General features: G+C 45.5%; 1 protein-coding gene across 2 annotated transcripts in view; it reads left to right on the top strand.

Annotated features, from left to right (window-relative positions):
• Positions 1-19,693, top strand: part of LOC138296556 (elongin-A-like) — a 537,924-nt gene that overhangs the window by 354,198 nt on the left and 164,033 nt on the right. For both annotated transcript variants that reach the window (XM_069235792.1, XM_069235793.1), the window contains exon 8: positions 13,682-13,862. In XM_069235792.1, coding sequence (XP_069091893.1) covers positions 13,682-13,862 — 181 coding nt within the window. The remainder of the gene's footprint in view (positions 1-13,681; positions 13,863-19,693) is intronic.

Genomic DNA, 19,693 nt, shown 5'->3' with positions numbered 1-19,693 from the left:
TAAAGTAGCGGTTTCCCTAATTTGTTAGCCAGTCTATGCAACGCAGAGGACATACACGCCACAGTAGCCTCTGCAGAGTGAACAGAGGGCATCCCTGGCCCTAAATAGGAAGAGGGAGGTACAGGGGCCATATATAGTTGTTGAATGGCCAAGTGCAGCATTGGGGTGGCCTTGTACCAATGTATAGCATGATGTGCTTGGGCGCAAAGAAAGTAAAGTTCCATACCCGGGGCTTCAAAGACTCCCCTAGAAAAATGTTGCTTTAGGGTAGCCCATGCCATTCGAGGGTGTTTCCCTCCCCACACCTGATGAGTCAATTGTGTTTGAAGTGCCTTGAAGAAATGCCGGCCTAGCTGGTGAGAATATTAAGAAATGAGTAAATTAATTTGGATAGGATAACCATTTTCGTGGGGGTGATGCGCCCGCTAGACAAAATGGCACTGAAATCCACAGTATATCTTCTGTTATGTTAATGGGGGCTGTCCCATAATTAGCTAGTATAGCATTTTTTGGGTTGCTATACACTGTGATCCCGAGAGATTTCGAATCGGAGTCGTGCCACTCTAATTAAAATCTAGCGCAAATTGCGAGGTAGCTGGTGTGAGGGATCAATTGGGACTTATTCTAATTAATGTGTATTTCGGAGAGTCCCCCAAAGTGAACAAACTCATACAATACTGTATTCAAGCTGACCTGCGGATTCTTCAAATATAGTGTTATATCGTCACCATATAATGAAACTAAGATGTAGCAGGCAGATAAATGGCGACTTGTCAGTGGTGTTGACGAGGTTTTACTGCCAGTGGTTCTATCAGTAGTGCAAAAAGCAACGGCAATAAGGGGCATCACTGGAGAGGGCCCAGAGACTTTGCAATGGGATCTGCGCCTACCCCATTTACTCTGTCGCACCATTGGTTGAGCATAGAGAAGGGCTATCCACTGCAGGAAGGGCACAGGAAAGCCCATTCATTTTAATACTATCATAAGGTAGCTCCACTCTAGGGAGTCTAAGGCCTCAGTGGCGTCTAAAAAAAGCAGCCACTACGGTGATGTCTGGATCAATGTCTTGTAATAGCGCAAAGAGGGTTCTCAGACTGTGTGATGTAGATCGGCCTGGTACAAACCCCAATTGGTGTGACCAAGAAGGGCTTGAGAAGGGAGTCTATTGGCCGGTATTTTGGCAAGTATCTTAGTGTCGCAGTTAACAAGTGACAGGGGCCTGTATGACCCACAACAATCAGGTGGTTTTCCCAGTTTGAACAAGGTGATAATCCTTGCCTCTTGCATAGAGAGAGGAAAGAGCCCTAGTTCACGTGCCTCCTGATAGACAGATTTCAGTATCGGGAGGAGAGTGTCTATATATGTTTTATAGAACTCAGCAGGTATCCCGTCAGGGCCAGGGGTGTTACTGGAATGTAGCTGCATAATGGCCTCAAGAATCTTATCCTCCTCTATTTCTGCCCCCAAACATTGTCTCTGAGTATCACTGAGCCACCCAAGTGCCACATCCTCCAGGTATTCATCAGCACCACTGCACTGTTAACAAGCAGTGTGAAGGTCACTGTAAAAAGATGTAAAGGCGTGTAGAATATCTGGTGTGTCTCTGCAGACTGTGCAGTCAGTCTGACGTATCTCAAGGATATTATTGGTTAATCGTGGATTACAGGTCATAACAGCAAATGTCTGTCCTGGGCGCTAGCCCTCTCCAAATGCTGGAGCCTGTGGATTTTTGCTCCGGTAAACGATTTCAATATTAGTTAGAACTTTATGGAAAAATCATGTATCTGGGATTAAGCATGCTTTTGGCTGAATGTGCATATACCTTTCAATGCACCTATTTGTAACCTAAAAATCTCATTTCAGTTCCCTAATAATCTTTTCAGGTATTGACTGCAGTCCGATTTAGCCATGTGTTAGAAGAGCTATTGAATGCAACATAGACTTAAAATGGACTTTGGATCCAACATTTGTCACATGTTTCAGTGGTACTCCTGTCTGTCAATTTCTTGCATTTGGCTTGATTGGTGTCCTCCCTATTCTTGTGTTTTCTCTTCTGAAGAACCGTTTTCCCATTCCTTCTCCCCTTTCCTCTACTGCTCCATGTGAATTGTTCTCTCTAGTGCCAGTTTAAACCCACCCAACCCCCACACTTGCGCTCCATCGCCTGCTGTATTGGCAGTCACCATGGTACAACCTTAGAATGCTTGTTCTTGTCTTGCTTTTTTTAATTTTTTTTTAATATTCCATGACGGCTATTTTGTGTGTGCCTGAAGCAGAGGCCATTTTACAATAATTTTTGCTGAAAAGGATGGCAAAACAAAAAAGAAATTGACAAAGCCAATAGGTGGGCGTCCTGTGTCACAGACTAGTAATGTTGACTTTGCCAGTCTGGTTTCTACTTATGCGGATACAAGTGTATGGTTAGATTTGTTATTTACACTTTTTATTTAAGCCTCAAAGAACTATGGGCCAGATGTATTGAGCATTTTTCTGGTTTGAAACCGCCTGATTCACAGAATCGGGTTGTTTGTGACTGGAAAAATGCATTACGGATGTACTAATCCCAAATTGATTCAGTAACATTACCAAATTGCAGTTTGGAATTGCAAATAAATATCGATTCAGTATTTGGAAGGGGCTTGTTTAGGACATCCCTTCCAAATACCAGATCAGAACTTGATGTGTGAATATTTTGTGCCTGAATTACAGTTGCAAAACATTTGCACATTTCTCTAAATTGGTGGCAAGCCATTTGCTATGCTCCCCTTTGAGAAGGTTTAAAAAAAAAAAAAAACATTTTTTTAAGAGCAGGCAGTGGTCTCGTCACGGACCACTGTCTATTCTATTAAAAAAGAAAAAAAAAAGAAACTTTTATTTTTAAATGCATTCTGTAAGGAAATGCCTCCTTGGCATGGTTACCCCCTGACTTTTTGCCTTTGCTGATGCTATGTTTTGATTTGAAAGTGTGCTGAGGCCTGCTAACCAGGCCCCAGCACCAGTGTTCTTTCCCTAACCTGTACTTTTGTTTACACAATTGGCACACCCTGGCATCCAGGTAAGAACCTTGTAACTGGTACCCTTGGTACCAAGGGCCCTGATGCCAGGCAAGGTCTCTAAGGGCTGCAGCATATCTTATGCCACCCTGGGGACCCCTCACTCAGCACAGACGCACTGCTTGCCAGCTTGTGTGTGCTGGTGAGGACAAAACGAGTAAGTCGACATGGCACTCCCCTCAGGGTGCCTTGCCAACCTCACACTGCCTATGCAGTATAGATAAGTCACCCCTCTAGCAGGCCTTACAGCCCTAAGGCAGGGTGCACTATACCATAGGTGAGGTCACCAGTGCATGAGCACTGTGCCCCTACAGTGTCTAAGCCAAACCTTAGACATTGTAAGTGCAGGGTAGCCATAAGAGTATATGGTCTGAGAGTCTGTCAAACACGAACTCCACAGCACCATAATGGCTACACTGAAAACTGGGAAGTTTGGTATCAAACTTCTCAGCACAATAAATGCACACTGATGCCAGTGTACATTTTATTGTAAAATACACCCCAGAGGGCACCTTAGAGGTGCCCCCTGAAACCTTAACCAACTACCCGTGTAGGCTGACTGGTTTTAGCAGCCTGCCACACTCGAGACATGTTGCTGGCCACATGGTGGAGAGTGCCTTTGTCACTCTGTGGCTAGTAACAAAGCCTGCACTGGGTGGAGATGCTATCACCTCCCCCAGGCAGGAGCTGTAACACCTGGCGGTGAGCCTCAAAGGCTCACCCCCTTTGTTCCAGCACCACAGGGCACTCCAGCTAGTGGAGTTGCCCACCCCCTCCGGCCACGGCCCCACTTTTGGCGGCAAGGCCGGAGGAAATAATGAGAATAACAAGGAGGAGTCACTGGCCAGTCAGGACAGCCCCTAAGGTGTCCTGAGCTGAGGTGACTCTAAATTTTAGAAATCCTCCATCTTGCAGATGGAGGATTCCCCCAATAGGGATAGGAATGTGACCCCCTCCCCTTGGGAGGAGGCACAAAGAGGGTGTACCCACCCTCAGGGCTAGTAGCCATTGGCTACTAACCCCCCAGACCTAAACACACCCTTAAATTTAGTATTTAACGGCTCCCCTGAACCTAGGAACTCAGATTCCTGCAACCTAAGAAGAAGAGGACTGCTGAGCTGAAAAACCCTGCAGAGAAGACTGAGACACCAACTGCCTTGGCCCCAGCTCTACCGGCCTGTCTCCCCCTTCGGAAGAAAACTGCTCCAGCGACGCTTTCCCCAGGACCAGCGACCTCTGAATCCTCAGAGGACTGCCCTGCTCTAAAAGGACCAAGAAACTCCAGAGAACAGCGGTCCTGTTCATTCAAGACTGCAACTTTGTTTCCAAAGAAGCAACTTAAAGACAACAGCATTTCCTGCCAGAAGCGTGAGACTTGCAACCCTGCACCCGGCGACCCTGACTCGACTGGTGGAGAAACAACACTTCAGGGAGGACCCTCTGGCGACTCCGAGACTGTGAGTAACCAAAGTTGTCCCCCTGAGCCCCCACAGCGATGCCTGCAGAGGGATTCCCGAGGCTCCCCCTGACCGCGACTGCCTGACTCTCAGATCCCGACGCCTGGAAAAGACCCTGCACCCGCAGCCCCCAGGACCTGAAGGATCGGAACTCCAGTGCAGGAGTGACCCCCAGGAGGCCCTCTCCCTTGCCCAGGTGGTGGCTACCCCGAGGAGCCCCCCCCCTTGCCTGCCTGCATCGCTGAAGAGGCCCCTTGGTCTCCCATTGAAACCTATTACAAACCCGACGTGTTTGCACACTGCACCCGGCTGCCCCGTGCTGCTGAGGGTGTACTTTCTGTGCTAACTTGTGTCCCCCCCGGTGCCCTACAAAACCCCCCTGGTCTGCCCTCCGAAGACGCGGGTACTTACCTGCTGGCAGACTGGAACCGGGGCACCCCCTTCTCCATTGAAGCCTAAGCGTTTTGGGCACCACTTTGAACTCTGCACCTGACCGGCCCTGAGCTGCTGGTGTGGTAACTTTGGGGTTGCTCTGAACCCCCAACGGTGGGCTACCTTGGACCCAAATCTGAACCCCGTAGGTGGTTTACTTACCTGCAAGAACTAACAATTACTTACCTCCCCTAGGAACTGTGAAAATTGCACTGTCTAGTTTTAAAATAGCTATATGTGTTTTATTTGAAAAGTATATATGCTATTGTGATTATTCAAAGTTCCTAAAGTACTTACCTGCAATACCTTTCACGCAAAGTATTACATGTAGAATTTGAACCTGTGGTTCTTAAAATAAACTAAGAAAATATATTTTTCTATACAAAAACCTATTGGCCTGGAATTGTCTCGGAGTGTGTGTTCCTCATTTATTGCCTGTGTGTATGTACAACAAATACTTAACACTACTCCTTTGATAAGCCTACTGCTCGACCACACTACCACAAAATAGAGCATTAGTATTATCTCTTTTTGCCACTATCTTACCTCTAAGGGGAACCCTTGGACTCTGTGCATACTATTCCTTACTTTGAAATAGTGCATACAGAGCCAACTTCCTACATTGGTGGATCAGCGGTGGGGTACAAGACTTTGCATTTGCTGGACTACTCAGCCAATACCTGATCACACGACAAATTCCAAAAATTGTCATTAGAAATTGATTTTTGCAATTTGAGCTATTTTTCTAAATTCTTAAAAGTCCTGCTAGGGCCTTGTGTTAGTCCCTGTTAGCATTTCTTTTAGAGTTTAAAAGTTTTGTGAAAGTTTGAATTAGATTCTAGAACTAGTTTTAGATTCTTAAAAAGTATTCCAACTTTTAGAAACATAATGCCTGGTGCAGATGTGAATGTGGAGGAACTCGACCTCACACCTTGCCTCCATCTTAAGATGAGGGAGCTAAGGTCACTCTGCAAAATAAAGAAAATCACAATTGGCTTAAGACCCTCCAAACAACAGCTCCAGGAGCTTTTGGCAGAGTTTGAAAAAGCCAACCCCTCTGAGGATGACAACCCAGAGGATGATGTTAGTGACATGGAGGAGAATTCCCACCTTCCAGTCCTAACTAGGGAACCCAGGGACCCTCAATCCCTGATTCCAACTGTGATAGTCAGAGATGCTGCTTCCCTCACAGGAGGGGCCAGCACCTCTGAAATCACTGAGGATAGCCTCAGTGAAGAGGACATCCAGTTAGCCAGGATGGCCAAAAGATTGGCTTTGGAAAGACAGATCCTAGCCATAGAAAGGGAAAGACAAGAGATGGGCCTAGGTCCCATCAATGGTGGCAGCAACATAAATAGGGTCAGAGATTCTCCTGACATGTTGAAAATCCCTAAAGGGATTGTAACTAAATATGAAGATGGTGATGACATCACCAAATGGTTCACAGCTTTTGAGAGGGCTTGTGTAACCAGAAAAGTAAGCAAATCTCACTGGGGTGCTCTCCTTTGGGAAATGTTCACTGGAAAGTGTAGGGATAGACTCCTCACACTCTCTGGAAAAGATGCAGAATCTTATGACCTCATGAAGGGAACCCTGATTGAGGGCTTTGGATTCTCCACTGAGGAGTATAGGATTAGATTCAGGGGGGCTCAAAAAACCTCGAGCCAGACCTGGGTTGATTTTGTGGACTACTCAGTGAAAACACTGGATGGTTGGATTTAAGGCAGTGGTGTTAATGATTATGATGGGCTGTACAATTTATTTGTGAAAGAACACCTATTGAGTAATTGTTCAAATGATAAACTGCATCAGCATCTGGTAGACCTAGGACCAATTTCTCCCCAAGAATTGGGAAAGAAGGCAGACCATTGGGTCAAGACTAGGGTGACCAAGACTTCCACAGGGGGTGGCCAAAAGAAAGGGGTCACAAAGCCTCCCCAGGGGAAGAGTGTTGAGACATCCAAAAACAAAAATAGTAAAGAGTCTTCTTCAGGCCCACAAAAACCTGCACAGGAGGGTGGGCCCAAAGCCTCTTCACAAAACAATTTTGGGTACAAGGGTAAAAACTTTGATCCCAAAAAGGCCTGGTGTCGTAGCTGTAATCAGCCTGGACACCAAACTGGAGACAAGGCCTGTCCCAAGAAAAGTACCACTTCCAACTCCACTCCAGCTAACACTGGAATGGCTAGTCTCCAAGTGGGATCAACAGTGTTCCCAGAGCAAATCAGGTGTCACACTGAAGCTACATTAGTCTCTGAGGGTGGGGTGGATTTAGCCACACTGGCTGCCTGGCCTCCTAACATGCATAAATATAGGCAGAAGCTCTTAATTAATGGGACAAGTGTAGAAGGCCTGAGGGATACAGGTGCCAGTGTCACCATGGTGACAGAGAAACTGGTTTCCCCTGGTCAACACCTGGCTGGACAAACTTATCCAGTCACCAATGCTGACAATCAAACTAAAGTACATCCCATGGCTATGGTAACTTTAGAGTGGGGAGGGGTCAATGGCCTGAAACAGGTGGTGGTCTCCTCAAATATCCCAGTAGACTGTTTGCTTGGAAATGACCTGGAGTCCTCGTCATGGGCTGAGGTAGAACTGAAAACCCATGCAGCAATGCTGGGTATCCCTGAACTGGTGTGTGTCAAGATAAGGGCACAGTGCAAGGCTCAGGGTGAAAAAGTAGAGCTGGAGTCTGGAAAAAGGGCCCAGCCTACCAAGAGGAAAGGAAAGACAACTGGGAAACCAGCTGCAACACAACAATAAAAAGAGAACCTCTCTTCTCAGGAAGAAGTTCTGCCCTCTGAGGGAACTGAGCCTATGGAGTTAGAATCTTATCAGGTTGAGCTCTTAGGCCCAGGGGGACCCTCAAGGGAGCAGTTGTGAAAGGGGCAAGAAACCTGTCCCTCTCTTGAAGGCCTTAGGCAGCAAGCTGCTGAAGAGTCCAATGGCAAGAAAACTGGAACACATAGGGTCTATTGGGAAGATGGACTCCTGTACACTGAGGCAAGAGATCCCAAACCTGGTGCCACTAGGAGAGTGGTAGTGCCTCAGGAGTTCAGAGAGTTCATACTGACCTTAGCCCATGATATTCCTCTTGCTGGGCATTTGGGACAAACCAAGACGTGGGAAAGACTAGTCAATCACTTCTACTGGCCCAACATGTCCCAGAAAGTCAAGGAGTTTTGGGTCTCCTGTACCACCTGTCAAGCCAGTGGTAAGACAGGCGGACATCCAAAGGCCCCCCTCATTCTACTTCCAGTGGTGGGGGTCCCCTTTGAAAGAGTGGGTGTGGACATAGTGGGTCCACTTGAACCTCCCACAGCCTCAGGAAATATGTACATACTAGTAGTAGTGGATCATGCTACTAGGTATCCTGAAGCTATTCCCCTTAGGTCGACTACTGCCCCTGCAGTAGCCAAGGCCCTCATTGGTATCTTTACCAGAGTCAGCTTCCCTAAGGAAGAGGTACCAACTTCATGTCAGCATACCTGAAACACATGTGGAATGAGTGTGGAGTGACTTATAAATTCACTACACCCTATCATCCACAAACTAATGGCCTTGTTGAGAGATTCAACAAGACATTAAAGGGCATGATCATGGGGCTCCCAGAAAAACTCAAAAGGAGATGGGATGTCCTCTTGCCATGTCTGCGTTTCGCTTACAGAGAGGTGCCTCAGAAGGGAGTAGGGTTCTCGCCCTTTGAACTTCTGTTTGGCCACCCTGTAAGGGGACCACTAGCTCTTGTGAAAGAAGGCTGGGAGAGACCTCTTCATGAGCCTAAACAAGACATAGTGGACTATGTACTTGGCCTTCGTTCAAGGATGGCAGAGTACATGGAAAAGGCAAGTAAAAACCTTGAGGCCAGCCAACAGATCCAGAAGTTTTGGTATGACCAAAAGGCTGCAATGGCTGAATTTCAAACAGGGCAGAAAGTCTGGGTTTTGGAGCCTATGGCTCCCAGGGCACTTCAGGACAAATGGAGTGGCCCTTACCCAGTGCTAGAGAAGAAGAGTCAGGTCACCTACCTGGTGGACCTAGGCACTAGCAGGAGCCCCAAGAAGGTGATCCATGTGAACCGCCTAAAACTCTTCCATGATAGGGCTGATGTGAATCTGTTGATGGTGACCGATGAGGACCAGGAAGCTGAGAGTGAACCTCTCCCTGATCTCCTCTCATCAAACCCTAAAGATGGTTCAGTAGATGGAGTGATCTACTCAGACACCCTCACTGGCCAACAGCAATCTGACTGCAGGAAGGTCCTGCAACAGTTTGCTGAGCTCTTTTCCCTAACCCCTGGTCAGACACACCTGTGTACCCATGATGTGGACACAGGAGACAGCATGCCTGTCAAAAACAAAATTTTCAGACAGTCTGACCAAGTTAAGGAAAGCATCAAGGTGGAAGTCCACAAGATGCTGGAATTGGGAGTAATTGAGCACTCTGACAGCCCCTGGGCTAGCCCAGTGGTCTTAGTCCCCAAACCTCACACCAAAGATAGAAAGAGAGAGATGAGGTTTTGTGTGGACTACAGAGGACTTAATTCTGTCACCAAGACAGATGCCCATCCCATTCCAAGGGCTGATGAACTGATTGACAAGTTAGGTGCTGCCAAATTCTTAAGTACCTTTGACTTAACAGCAGGGTACTGGCAAATCAAAATGGCACCTGGAGCAAAAGAAAAGACAGCATTCTCCACCCCTGATAGGCATTATCAGTTCACTGTTATGCCCTTTGGTTTAATGAATGCCCCTGCCACCTTCCAAATGTTGGTGAATCAAGTCCTTGCTGGTTTGGAGTCCTTTAGTGCAGCTCATCTTGACGATATTGCTGTCTTTAGCTCCAGCTGGCAGGATCACCTGGTCCACCTGAAGAAGGTTTTGAAGGCTCTGCAATCAGCAGGCCTCTCTATCAAGGCATCCACATGCCAGATAGGGCAGGGAACTGTGGTTTACTTGGGACACCTTGTAGGTGGAGGCCAAGTTCAGCCACTCCAGCCTAAGATCCAGACTATTCTGGACTGGGCAGCTCCAAAAACCCAGACTCAAGTCAGGGCATTCCTTGGCTTGACTGGGTATTACAGGAGGTTTGTGAAGGGATATGGATCCATAGTGACAGCCCTCACAGAACTCACCTCCAAGAAAATGCCCAAGAAGGTAAACTGGACTGTAGAATGCCAACAGGCCTTTGACACCCTGAAACAAGCAATATGCACAGCACCAGTTCTAAAAGCTCCAGATTACTCCAAGCAGTTCATTGTGCAGACAGATGCCTCTGAACATGGGATAGGGGCAGTTTTGTCCCAAACAAATGATGATGGCCTTGGCCAGCCTGTTGCTTTCATTAGCAGGAGGTTACTCCCCAGGGAGCAGCGTAGGAGTGCCATTGAGAGGGAGGCCTTTGCTGTGGTTTGGTCCCTGAAGAAGCTGAGACCATACCTCTTTGGTACTCACTTTGTAGTTCAAACTGACCACAGACCTCTCAGATGGCTGATGCAAATGAAAGGTGAAAATCCAAAACTGTTGAGGTGGTCCATCTCCCTACAGGGAATGGACTTTATAGTGGAACACAGACCTGGGACTGCCCATGCCAACGCAGATGGCCTTTCCAGGTTCTTCCACTTAGAAAATGAAGACTCTCTTGGGTAAGGTTAGTCTCATCCTCTTTCATTTGGGGGGGTGGGGGGTTGTGTAAGGAAATGCCTCCTTGGCATGGTTACCCCCTGACTTTTTGCCTTTGCTGATGCTATGTTTTGGTTTGAAAATGTGCTGAGTCCTGCTAACCAGGCCCCAGCACCAGTGTTCTTTCCCTAACCTGTACTTTTGTTTACACAATTGGCACACCCTGGCATCCAGGTAAGTCCCTTGTAACTGGTACCCCTGGTACCAAGGGCCCTGATGCCAGGGAAGGTCTCTAAGGGCTGCAGCATATCTTATGCCACCCTGGGGACCCCTCACTCAGCACAGACACACTGCTTGCCAGCTTGTGTGTGCTGGTGAGGACAAAACGAGTAAGTCGACATGGCACTCCCCTCAGGATGCCATGCCAACCTCACACTGCCTATGCAGTATAGATAAGTCACCCCTCTAGCAGGCCTTACAGCCCTAAGGCAGGTTGCACTATACCATAGGTGAGGACACCAGTGCATGAGCACTGTGCCCCTACAGTGTCTAAGCCAAACCTTAGACATTGTAAGTGCAGGGTAGCCATAAGAGTATATGGTCTAGGAGTCTGTCAAACACGAACTCCACAGCACCATAATGGCTACACTGGGAAGTTTGGTATCAAACTTCTCAGCACAATAAACGCACACTGATGCCAGTGTACATTTTATTGTAAAATACACCCCAGAGGGCACCTTAGAGGTGCCCCCTGAAACCTTAACCAACTACCCGTGTAGGCTGACTGGTTTTAGCAGCCTGCCACACTCGAGACATGTTGCTGGCCACATGGGGAGAGTGCCTTTGTCACTCTGTGGCTAGTAACAAAGCCTGCACTGGGTGGAGATGCTATCACCTCCCCCATGCAGGAGCTGTAACACCTGGCGGTGAGCCTCAAAGGCTCACCCCCTTTGTTCCAGCACCACAGGGCACTCCAGCTAGTGGAGTTGCCCGCCCCATCCGGCCGCGGCCCCACTTTTGGCGGCAAGGCCGGAGGAAATCATGAGAACAACAAGGAGGAGTCCCTGGCCAGTCAGGACAGCCCCTAAGGTGTCCTGAGCTGAGGTGACTCTAACTTTTAGAAATCCTCCATCTTGCAGATGGAGGATTCCCCCAATAGGGATAGGAATGTGACCCCATCCCCTTGGGAGGAGGCACAAAGAGGGTGTACCCACCCTCAGGGCTAGTAGCCATTGGCTACTAACCCCCCAGACCTAAACACGCCCTCAAATTTAGTATTTAAGGGCTCCCCTGAACCTAGGAACTCAGATTCCTGCAACCTAAGAAGAAGAGGACTGCTGAGCTGAAAAACCCTGCAGAGAAGACGGAGACACCAACTGCCTTGGCCCCAGCTCTACAGGCCTGTCTCCCCCCTTCGGAAGAAAACTGCTCCAGCGACGCTTTCCCCAGGACCAGCGACCTCTGAATCCTCAGAGGACTGCCATGCTCTAAAAGGACCAAGAAACTCCCGAGAACAGCAGCCCTGTTCATCCAAGACTGCAACTTTGTTTCCAAAGAAGCAACTTAAAGACAACAGCATTTCCCGCCAGAAGCGTGAGACTTGCAACCCTGCACCCGGCGACCCCGACTCGACTGGTGGAGAAACAACACTTCAGGGAGGACCCTCCGGCGACTCCGAGACTGTGAGTAACCAAAGTTGTCCCCCCTGAGCCCCCACAGCGACGCCTGAAGAGGGAATCCCGAGGCTCCCCCTGACCGTGACTGCCTGACTCTCAGATCCCAACACCTGGAAAAGACCCTGCACCCGCAGTCCCCAGGACCTGAAGGATCGGAACTCCAGTGCAGGAGTGACCCCCAGGCGGCCCTCTCCCTTGCCCGGGTGGTGGCTACCCCGAGGAGCCCCCCCCTTGCCTGCCTGCATCGCTGAAGAGACCCCTTGGTCTCCGATTGGAACGTATTACAAACCCGACGTGTGTTTGCACTCTGCGCCCGGCCGCCCCCGTGCTGCTGAGGGTGTACTTTCTGTGCTAACTTGTGACCCCCCCGGTGCCCTACAAAACCCCCCTGGTCTCCCCTCCGAAGACGCGGGTACTTACCTGCTGGCAAACTGGAACTGGGGCACCCCCTTCTCTATTGAAGCCTATGTGTTTTGGGCACCACTTTGAACTCTGCACCTGACCGGCCCTGAGCTGCTGGTGTGGTAACTTTGGGGGTGCTCTGAACCCCCAACGGTGGGCTACCTTGGACCCAAATCTGAACCCCGTAGGTGGTTTACTTACCTGCAAGAACTAACAATTACTTACCTCCCCTAGGAACTGTGAAAATTGCACTGTCTAGTTTTAAAATAGCTATATGTGTTTTATTTGAAAAGTATATATGCTATTGTGATTATTCAAAGTTTCTAAAGTACTTACCTGCAATACCTTTCATGCAAAGTATTACATGTAGAATTTGAACCTGTGGTTCTTAAAATAAACTAAGAAAATATATTTTTCTATACAAAAACCTATTGGCCTGGAAGTGTCTCTGAGTGTGTGTTCCTCATTTATTGCCTGTGTGTATGTACAACAAATGCGTAACACTACTCCTTTGATAAGCCTACTGCTCGACCACACTACCACAAAATAGAGCATTAGTATTATCTCTTTTTGCCACTATCTTACCTCTAAGGGGAACCCTTGGACTCTGTGCATACTATTCCTTACTTTGAAATAGTGCATACAGAGCCAACTTCCTACACATTCCGTTTACCTTTACGGAAAACAGGCTGCAAAAAGATTGCTTTATTAAAAAGCAATCACAAACATGGTGGTCTCCTGGCCCCAGCAGGCCACCATCCCTGTGATGCTGCGATTCCTTATAGGTCTACCTACTTCATTAATATACAGGAGGTAGGTCTATTTGCGACCCAATAGGAATAACTAATGAAACTTAGTGTTTAAATTAGGAATACCGATTCCCTAATTGTGATTCTGAGAGAATCACAAATAGGAATGCCTAGTGTTATTACATCTGGCCCATATACTCTTTGTAGTGTGAAAAACATAATAGTTAAAAACTAGATGTCATTGTTCAAGGAGTACATTGTAAAATATGTTTATTGCTCCCAAAATAGTCTTTCATGGAAGAGTCTGACCATTTGTGGAAGAAGCACTGCCAGAAAGATTTTAGAAATGAGCATCTTTTGGAGTATGAATCGTGGCGTGAAATGTATTTAAGACTGTTCAGTGAGAGAGAAGAAAAGCTGCAGAAAATCACAAAGGATATTAGCTCAGCTCATTCTGGTAAACCAAAAGGTATGTCCAAATGTTACTTAATAACACTTTTCCATGTTAAATCTCCATTTTTAAATCTCCGTAGGCATTTAATACCAATCAGGCTATTTACAGTAATGCTTGACCGAAAAAAAAGTCCTGTTCAGCCTAATGCAGTTTGGTATTTTCCACGTATGTTTCTTAATTCCATGTCAATAGTTGGAGTATATTTGATCATTATATCTGAAAAGGGGATGACTAACAGTCACATCTCGGGTATTTGACCGCTATACTTTAGTGACTTTCTAGAATATTTGAGTCTTAGATTGTTTTTTTTTATTTGCCTCTTCATTGTGTTTAATTTTATTAAACACACCAAAACCACTGGTGTATGAATGAGGTTGTATAGTGCAAATCGAGCTGCTAGGTGTTGGAGAGCTAGCTGAACAGGGTCAAAGGCAAAGATACAGTCAGTGATTGATTGGTAGTCGCTACTTTCTGTGAGTGGATCTGGACTGCTACAGTGTTGTAACATAGTGTTCTTTAAAGGGATGACTTCAGCTCTAATTTAGAATGACTAGCAAAGTGGTGGAAGAAATTCTTGAATTAATGTCCAGCAATGGTGATCGCTAGGACAGCATTTCAGTCCGTTATTTTTCACTCACTGTGTCACTCTAGACAGAGAGCAGTTATATGCAAATCAATCTTGGTCCTACTCCAACAGGAGCAGAGCAACATACGGTGTCAGGCTAGGTTTCCTCGATATTTAAACACAAGCAACCCCAGAACCATTTCAGCTTACTTGGGCCTCATCATTTAGGCATTGTTTGAATCATGTAGCACCTTTTTTCCTCAGTGTGATTCTCGTAGTGCACTTAGTATGCCCAGACATAGGTCCCATGATCAATCTGCCGTTGGAGTCATGCTGCATCTCACTGAAGAGACTTGGCTAAGCCAAAACAAGTCTGGTGTTAATTATTTGCCATTCGAAGGCGCTCTCGCCTGTCAGTTTGACCTGAAATATTTATATTGGAGAGGGCCAAGACTGATATTTCTTATCTAGAGTAGCCTTGTTGGGAAAACATAGACTATAGTGCAGTCCAGAGAAATTACCACTGGCTGATACTCATTTGTGCATTCCACCCATCTACTTTTTGTTTTGCTCCTTCTTAAATTGGTGCAGGTTTTTGACAGTCCTGATGGATACAGAACAGATACCCATATCCAGGGTACATAGATAAAGAAGGCCTGCTGCTTTGTCTCTTTATTATTATTTTTTGTACTAATTAGTCTCTGGCATCATGGTATACTGGCAGCAGGTGTGCCAAGAACCAACAAACATTTTGAATTTTCCAGCCAGTTAGACAATGAGCTGCTTGTGATGTCTTTGTACATGATGCATCTGGTTTGGAATAGAGTGTGGGCTGGCAAGGGAAGCAAGAGAAGTTCACCAGGGTTGTGGATGTTATGATCATATTTCATGAGGCCCGTTATGATCCATGCTGCTGCTGCTTGTAGGATGCCCCTGAGGTTAGTCTGGGAGGCTGTATTATAGGGTGTTGCCACCATCCCAGGTGTACAAGAGTACGAGGACTTGATAGCAATCCTATCAGAAGAGACTAAGAGGAACAGATTCACTTTTTTTTCAGTAGAAAAAGCCATAGACTGTGTTGGTTTTCCTGGCAATGTTTATTGAGGATGAGGTCGAAGTCCAGGATAAATCCAAGTGATCTGATGTGGGGTGAAAGTTAGGCTCAAATTCACCCAGCAGGTTGTTGCACCAGGTTTGAACTCGTAGTCAGTTGTTCTTGGTGAACAACAGGTCTTCTGAATTGGTGGGGTTTGGATCTTTTGATTCACTGGAGATTGTCGAGGGCATTACAAAAACATACAAGAGGTAAGACCACAAACCTGTGAATCTAGGTGCTTGATCGACCAGACAGATAAAGCAGCATTAATAAATGCACCCAAATGCACAGTATTGCAGTGATCCATTAACTCCGGAGACTGTAAATTAGAAATGGGACTTGACAGTTCAGGTGAGTTCGGGCAAGTTGGAATATACTAATCAAATGAGACGGAATGCACAAAGGGTTAGCACTGAGATAAGTGAACAGTACAGAAGTAAACCGGTCTTAAGGTTATACCAAGTTTACCATTACTAACTCTTGTCTAATGTCTATTTTTTCAGTTTCAAAATTCGATATACCCCACTGACGTTCTCTTTATAACATGGAAAGGAAAATCAAAGATCTCATAACTATAGGTCAGCAATTGGTCTGCCCTTTTGATGACCTCCGGGAAGGCGTTAGCAGAACTTCCGTAACCTTCTTGGACCTTCACCCTCAACGTGTTCCTCCTCTTCTGCGCTCTCAAGCTCAGTATTAGCATCACAGTCCCGCCTCCTAACCAGTGCTTTCTCACCCTCACATCAACACCGCTTGTTCCATCATGGCCTTCTATTTCTCTCGGATAGATTTGCCACCGGTTGCTCCGTTATTGACAGTAGCTATCTCTTACAAGTGGATGCTGGAATGGCCAGGCCCTGATTTGTGTCCATCTTCTTAGGTTTTATAGTGCTTTCTATTTTGGATAACAACCCTTTCACAATTTCTTATGTAAATCAGCTGGTGCTGCAGTGCAGCCGTGGTTGCTATAAGGCTGATCGACTAACAACCCCCAGTTTTCAGGCTTCTGCAACGATTGTTTGAGCCTCTCAGGCATGCGAGATAAAACGTCTACGTTTATTTCCACTGCTTTGCTAGCAGGCCCTTGTTTTTCTTGAGATTCTCACATACTACACATCTAGATGCAGGGCTGAGAAACCATGCTTAAGAAGTAGTGTGTCCTCCTTGCTTCTCTTTCTTATGTGCATGTAGAGGTAAACGTCTTCACGCTGGTTTTGCTTTTCTGCTCTTCTGTGAAAAGTTGTCCCTACTGCACGCAATAGTTGAACACATTGGAGGCGCCCCATGTTTTGTTTTTGCTTCGTCAGCCAAGAATTAGGCTCCCTTGGAAATAGAGTACACCCAGATTTTATCCATGCTCCTAGAAAAGGTTGGCTGTACTCGCACCAAACTGTTAGGGAGCTGGAAGGATGTTTGCTGCGAATTGCATAGCGCCGGAACAAATGATAAACAGCATTTATCACGAAAGATTAACGAGAGGCCTTTACAACGAAGGCCTTACAACGGAAATAACTTTACAACTAAAGAGGTCTACAACTTAATTGTGTTGAACGAACATGCTTTTACAACGGATGTCTCTTATAACGAAAATCGTGATAAATGGAAGTTATTGCAGGTAAGTAAAACGCTTAAAATGTGTGTGTATATAATATAATATAATATATATATATATATATATATATATATATATATATATACACATATTCTCTAAAAAAAAAATATATATATTAAAGAGGAGTTATAGTTAGGTTCTGAATTTACTCGCACAAAACCAGTGAAATTCAGCAGTTAGTTATTTCAAGTAACTATATGGCCCATTTTTTAAAAATAAATTGAACACGAGAAATTTACACTCAATTTTTAAAAGAATTCCTTAAATATTAAAGCCTGGTGCTAGTGCAGATTATATGAATTAGCTTTATGGTAAAAATAAAAATGATGAAAAGCAAAAAAAAAATTGATACTTGAAAATAAGGGGGAAAATGAAGATCAGTAAATCAAACGGAATCAATCTCTATTAGAACCAGTCCCTTCCTCCCCTCTAGATAATGTCTGTTAGCAACAAAATTTCAAATAAGAGTTTCCTTCATGTCCTCTTTATATACATACCTTTCTTTCATAACCTTTCTCAGTCTGCAGAAAGCAAGGAACGTTTCAGTCTTAGTTTTGTTTTGCCTTGCTTGAGAAGGCCACTGATAGTACCAGCTCCGGCCAAGGCGTGACCTTCAAGCAGATTGCTTGCAGTTTCAGTGCTGTCTTGAAAATGTGAGGCAACTCCCACCTCTTAAACATGTTTGAAGAGGCCTGATCAGCTGGCTATTGAAGGTCCAATTGGCTACAATAAGTTTTGATTTAACCTTTAAAGCCGCTTGACCTATGAAAGTCATACAGGCAGATATCTTTGATTATTGGTTTGGCCAAAATCCTTGCTAAAGTACTGACCAACAGAAAGCCCACGGTGATAGGCTTTTTGATACACTGCGATCAGAATGGATTCATGCCAGACTGGGGGAACTAAATTCTGCATTAAATGTGTACATTTTACTCTGGTTTGGCTGAGGGAAATCTCAGGTCCATGCACATTAATGCTTATAGGCTTCAAGAAGGCATTACATTTATTGGATTAGAGATTCCTGCATTAGGCTTTTTTATAATTAAACTTCAGACCACATTTACTCTACTACATTAACCTTCTTTGTGGTAGCCAATGAAAGTCAGAGTTAACAGAGTGTTATCATCCCCATTCATTATCAGGAGAGGAACAAGACACGGGTCCCCTTCTCTCCCTGTGCCGATTCGTCCTTGCCATGGAACCCCTAGCAATTTGGGTTGAGGGCCTGGGCAGGACGTCCATGAGAATGGGGACATCAATGATGGTATCTCCCGCTTCACTGCATAATTAATTTACTCCGGTTTATGTGGTACCCCAAAGGGACAGGGCAGAGACTGAGGCATATCCTGGACTCCTTTGGCGAGACGTCAGGAGTCCATGTAAATTGGGACTAGTCAACTCTCATCCCACTGTGGAGAAACCTGCTAGCTTATCAGTAGGACAGTATATTGGTTGTGAATGTTTTAAAATTTTAATAACTGGGAGCTACACCAGCCAATGGAATGCACATGATGTTTGGAACTAAAACCTGACATCTCTATGGGAAGAGATCCTTAGAAATACACAAAATTACCCCTTAGTATACTTGGAAGAGTTGCATTGTGTAAAAAAAAAAAGAAAGTTATTATTCTACCTAAAGGTTTATATTTTCCCAATTACCCCCAGGAGATTTCTAAATATTATGTCAATTGACCGAGCTCCTACTTGATAAACTTAATTGAGGCTTATAAATACCATAGATTTGCATTTGTCAAATGAACTTGATCAATTTATGAATGAGGATTGTGAATGGGAGGCAAGTATAAATATTATTGTGCCACCCAGCTAATGTTTGTTAATGTCTGGCTGTGTGGTGATAGAGAGGACCCCGGATTTCACATTGTAGAGGACCTCCTAGACTACAGGGGACATTTGGATATCCTATATATTTCCCTCTTAGACTACAAAACAACCTTTTGGTGGTGAACCTCCCTGAAACAGGTACAGCCTACTTAAAAGGCTTTATGTAATGGAACCTACTCCCTACTGGGGGACATATGGCTCCCACGTGAAACCCTTCTATGCGTTACAAACCGATTTTGATCTTCCCAAAAAGCAATTTTTCAGATCCTTTAACTGTCATTGCCTGGCGACCAGTTGTTCCAAGATTTTAGCAATATCTGAATATAGTTTGTTGGAATCTCAGTTAACTATTTGAAAAAAATGGAAAAGGGTGGTATTTTGGATATGTATTTCCCATTAATTGATAACTACCCAGTTGACCTATTGCTATTAAGAGCTTGATGAGTGGGGGACCCAGGCTGCTTGGATGAGGTGGATTGGAGCAATGCCATTCTCGCCCCCCAGAGAGCTCCCCTTATAAGCAAGGCTTATTCAAAATAATTTTTCACACTGAACTTGTTGTACCTCTAGATAACTTGGGAAATGGGTAGGGATAACCCACAGGCCTGTTCTACATGTGGAGGGGGACAGGAGATTGAATTCACATGATATGGCTGTCCCAAAACTATAACATTCAGTGGGTGAGTCGTCAATACTCTGACCAAGGACTAAAACAATTCATATCTCACCTA

Source organism: Pleurodeles waltl, chromosome 5 (assembly GCF_031143425.1).
Source record: "Pleurodeles waltl isolate 20211129_DDA chromosome 5, aPleWal1.hap1.20221129, whole genome shotgun sequence".
Classification (NCBI taxonomy): domain Eukaryota; kingdom Metazoa; phylum Chordata; class Amphibia; order Caudata; family Salamandridae; genus Pleurodeles; species Pleurodeles waltl.
Note: the sequence above shows the minus strand (reverse complement) of the source record. Positions and strands in the feature narration are given on the sequence as shown.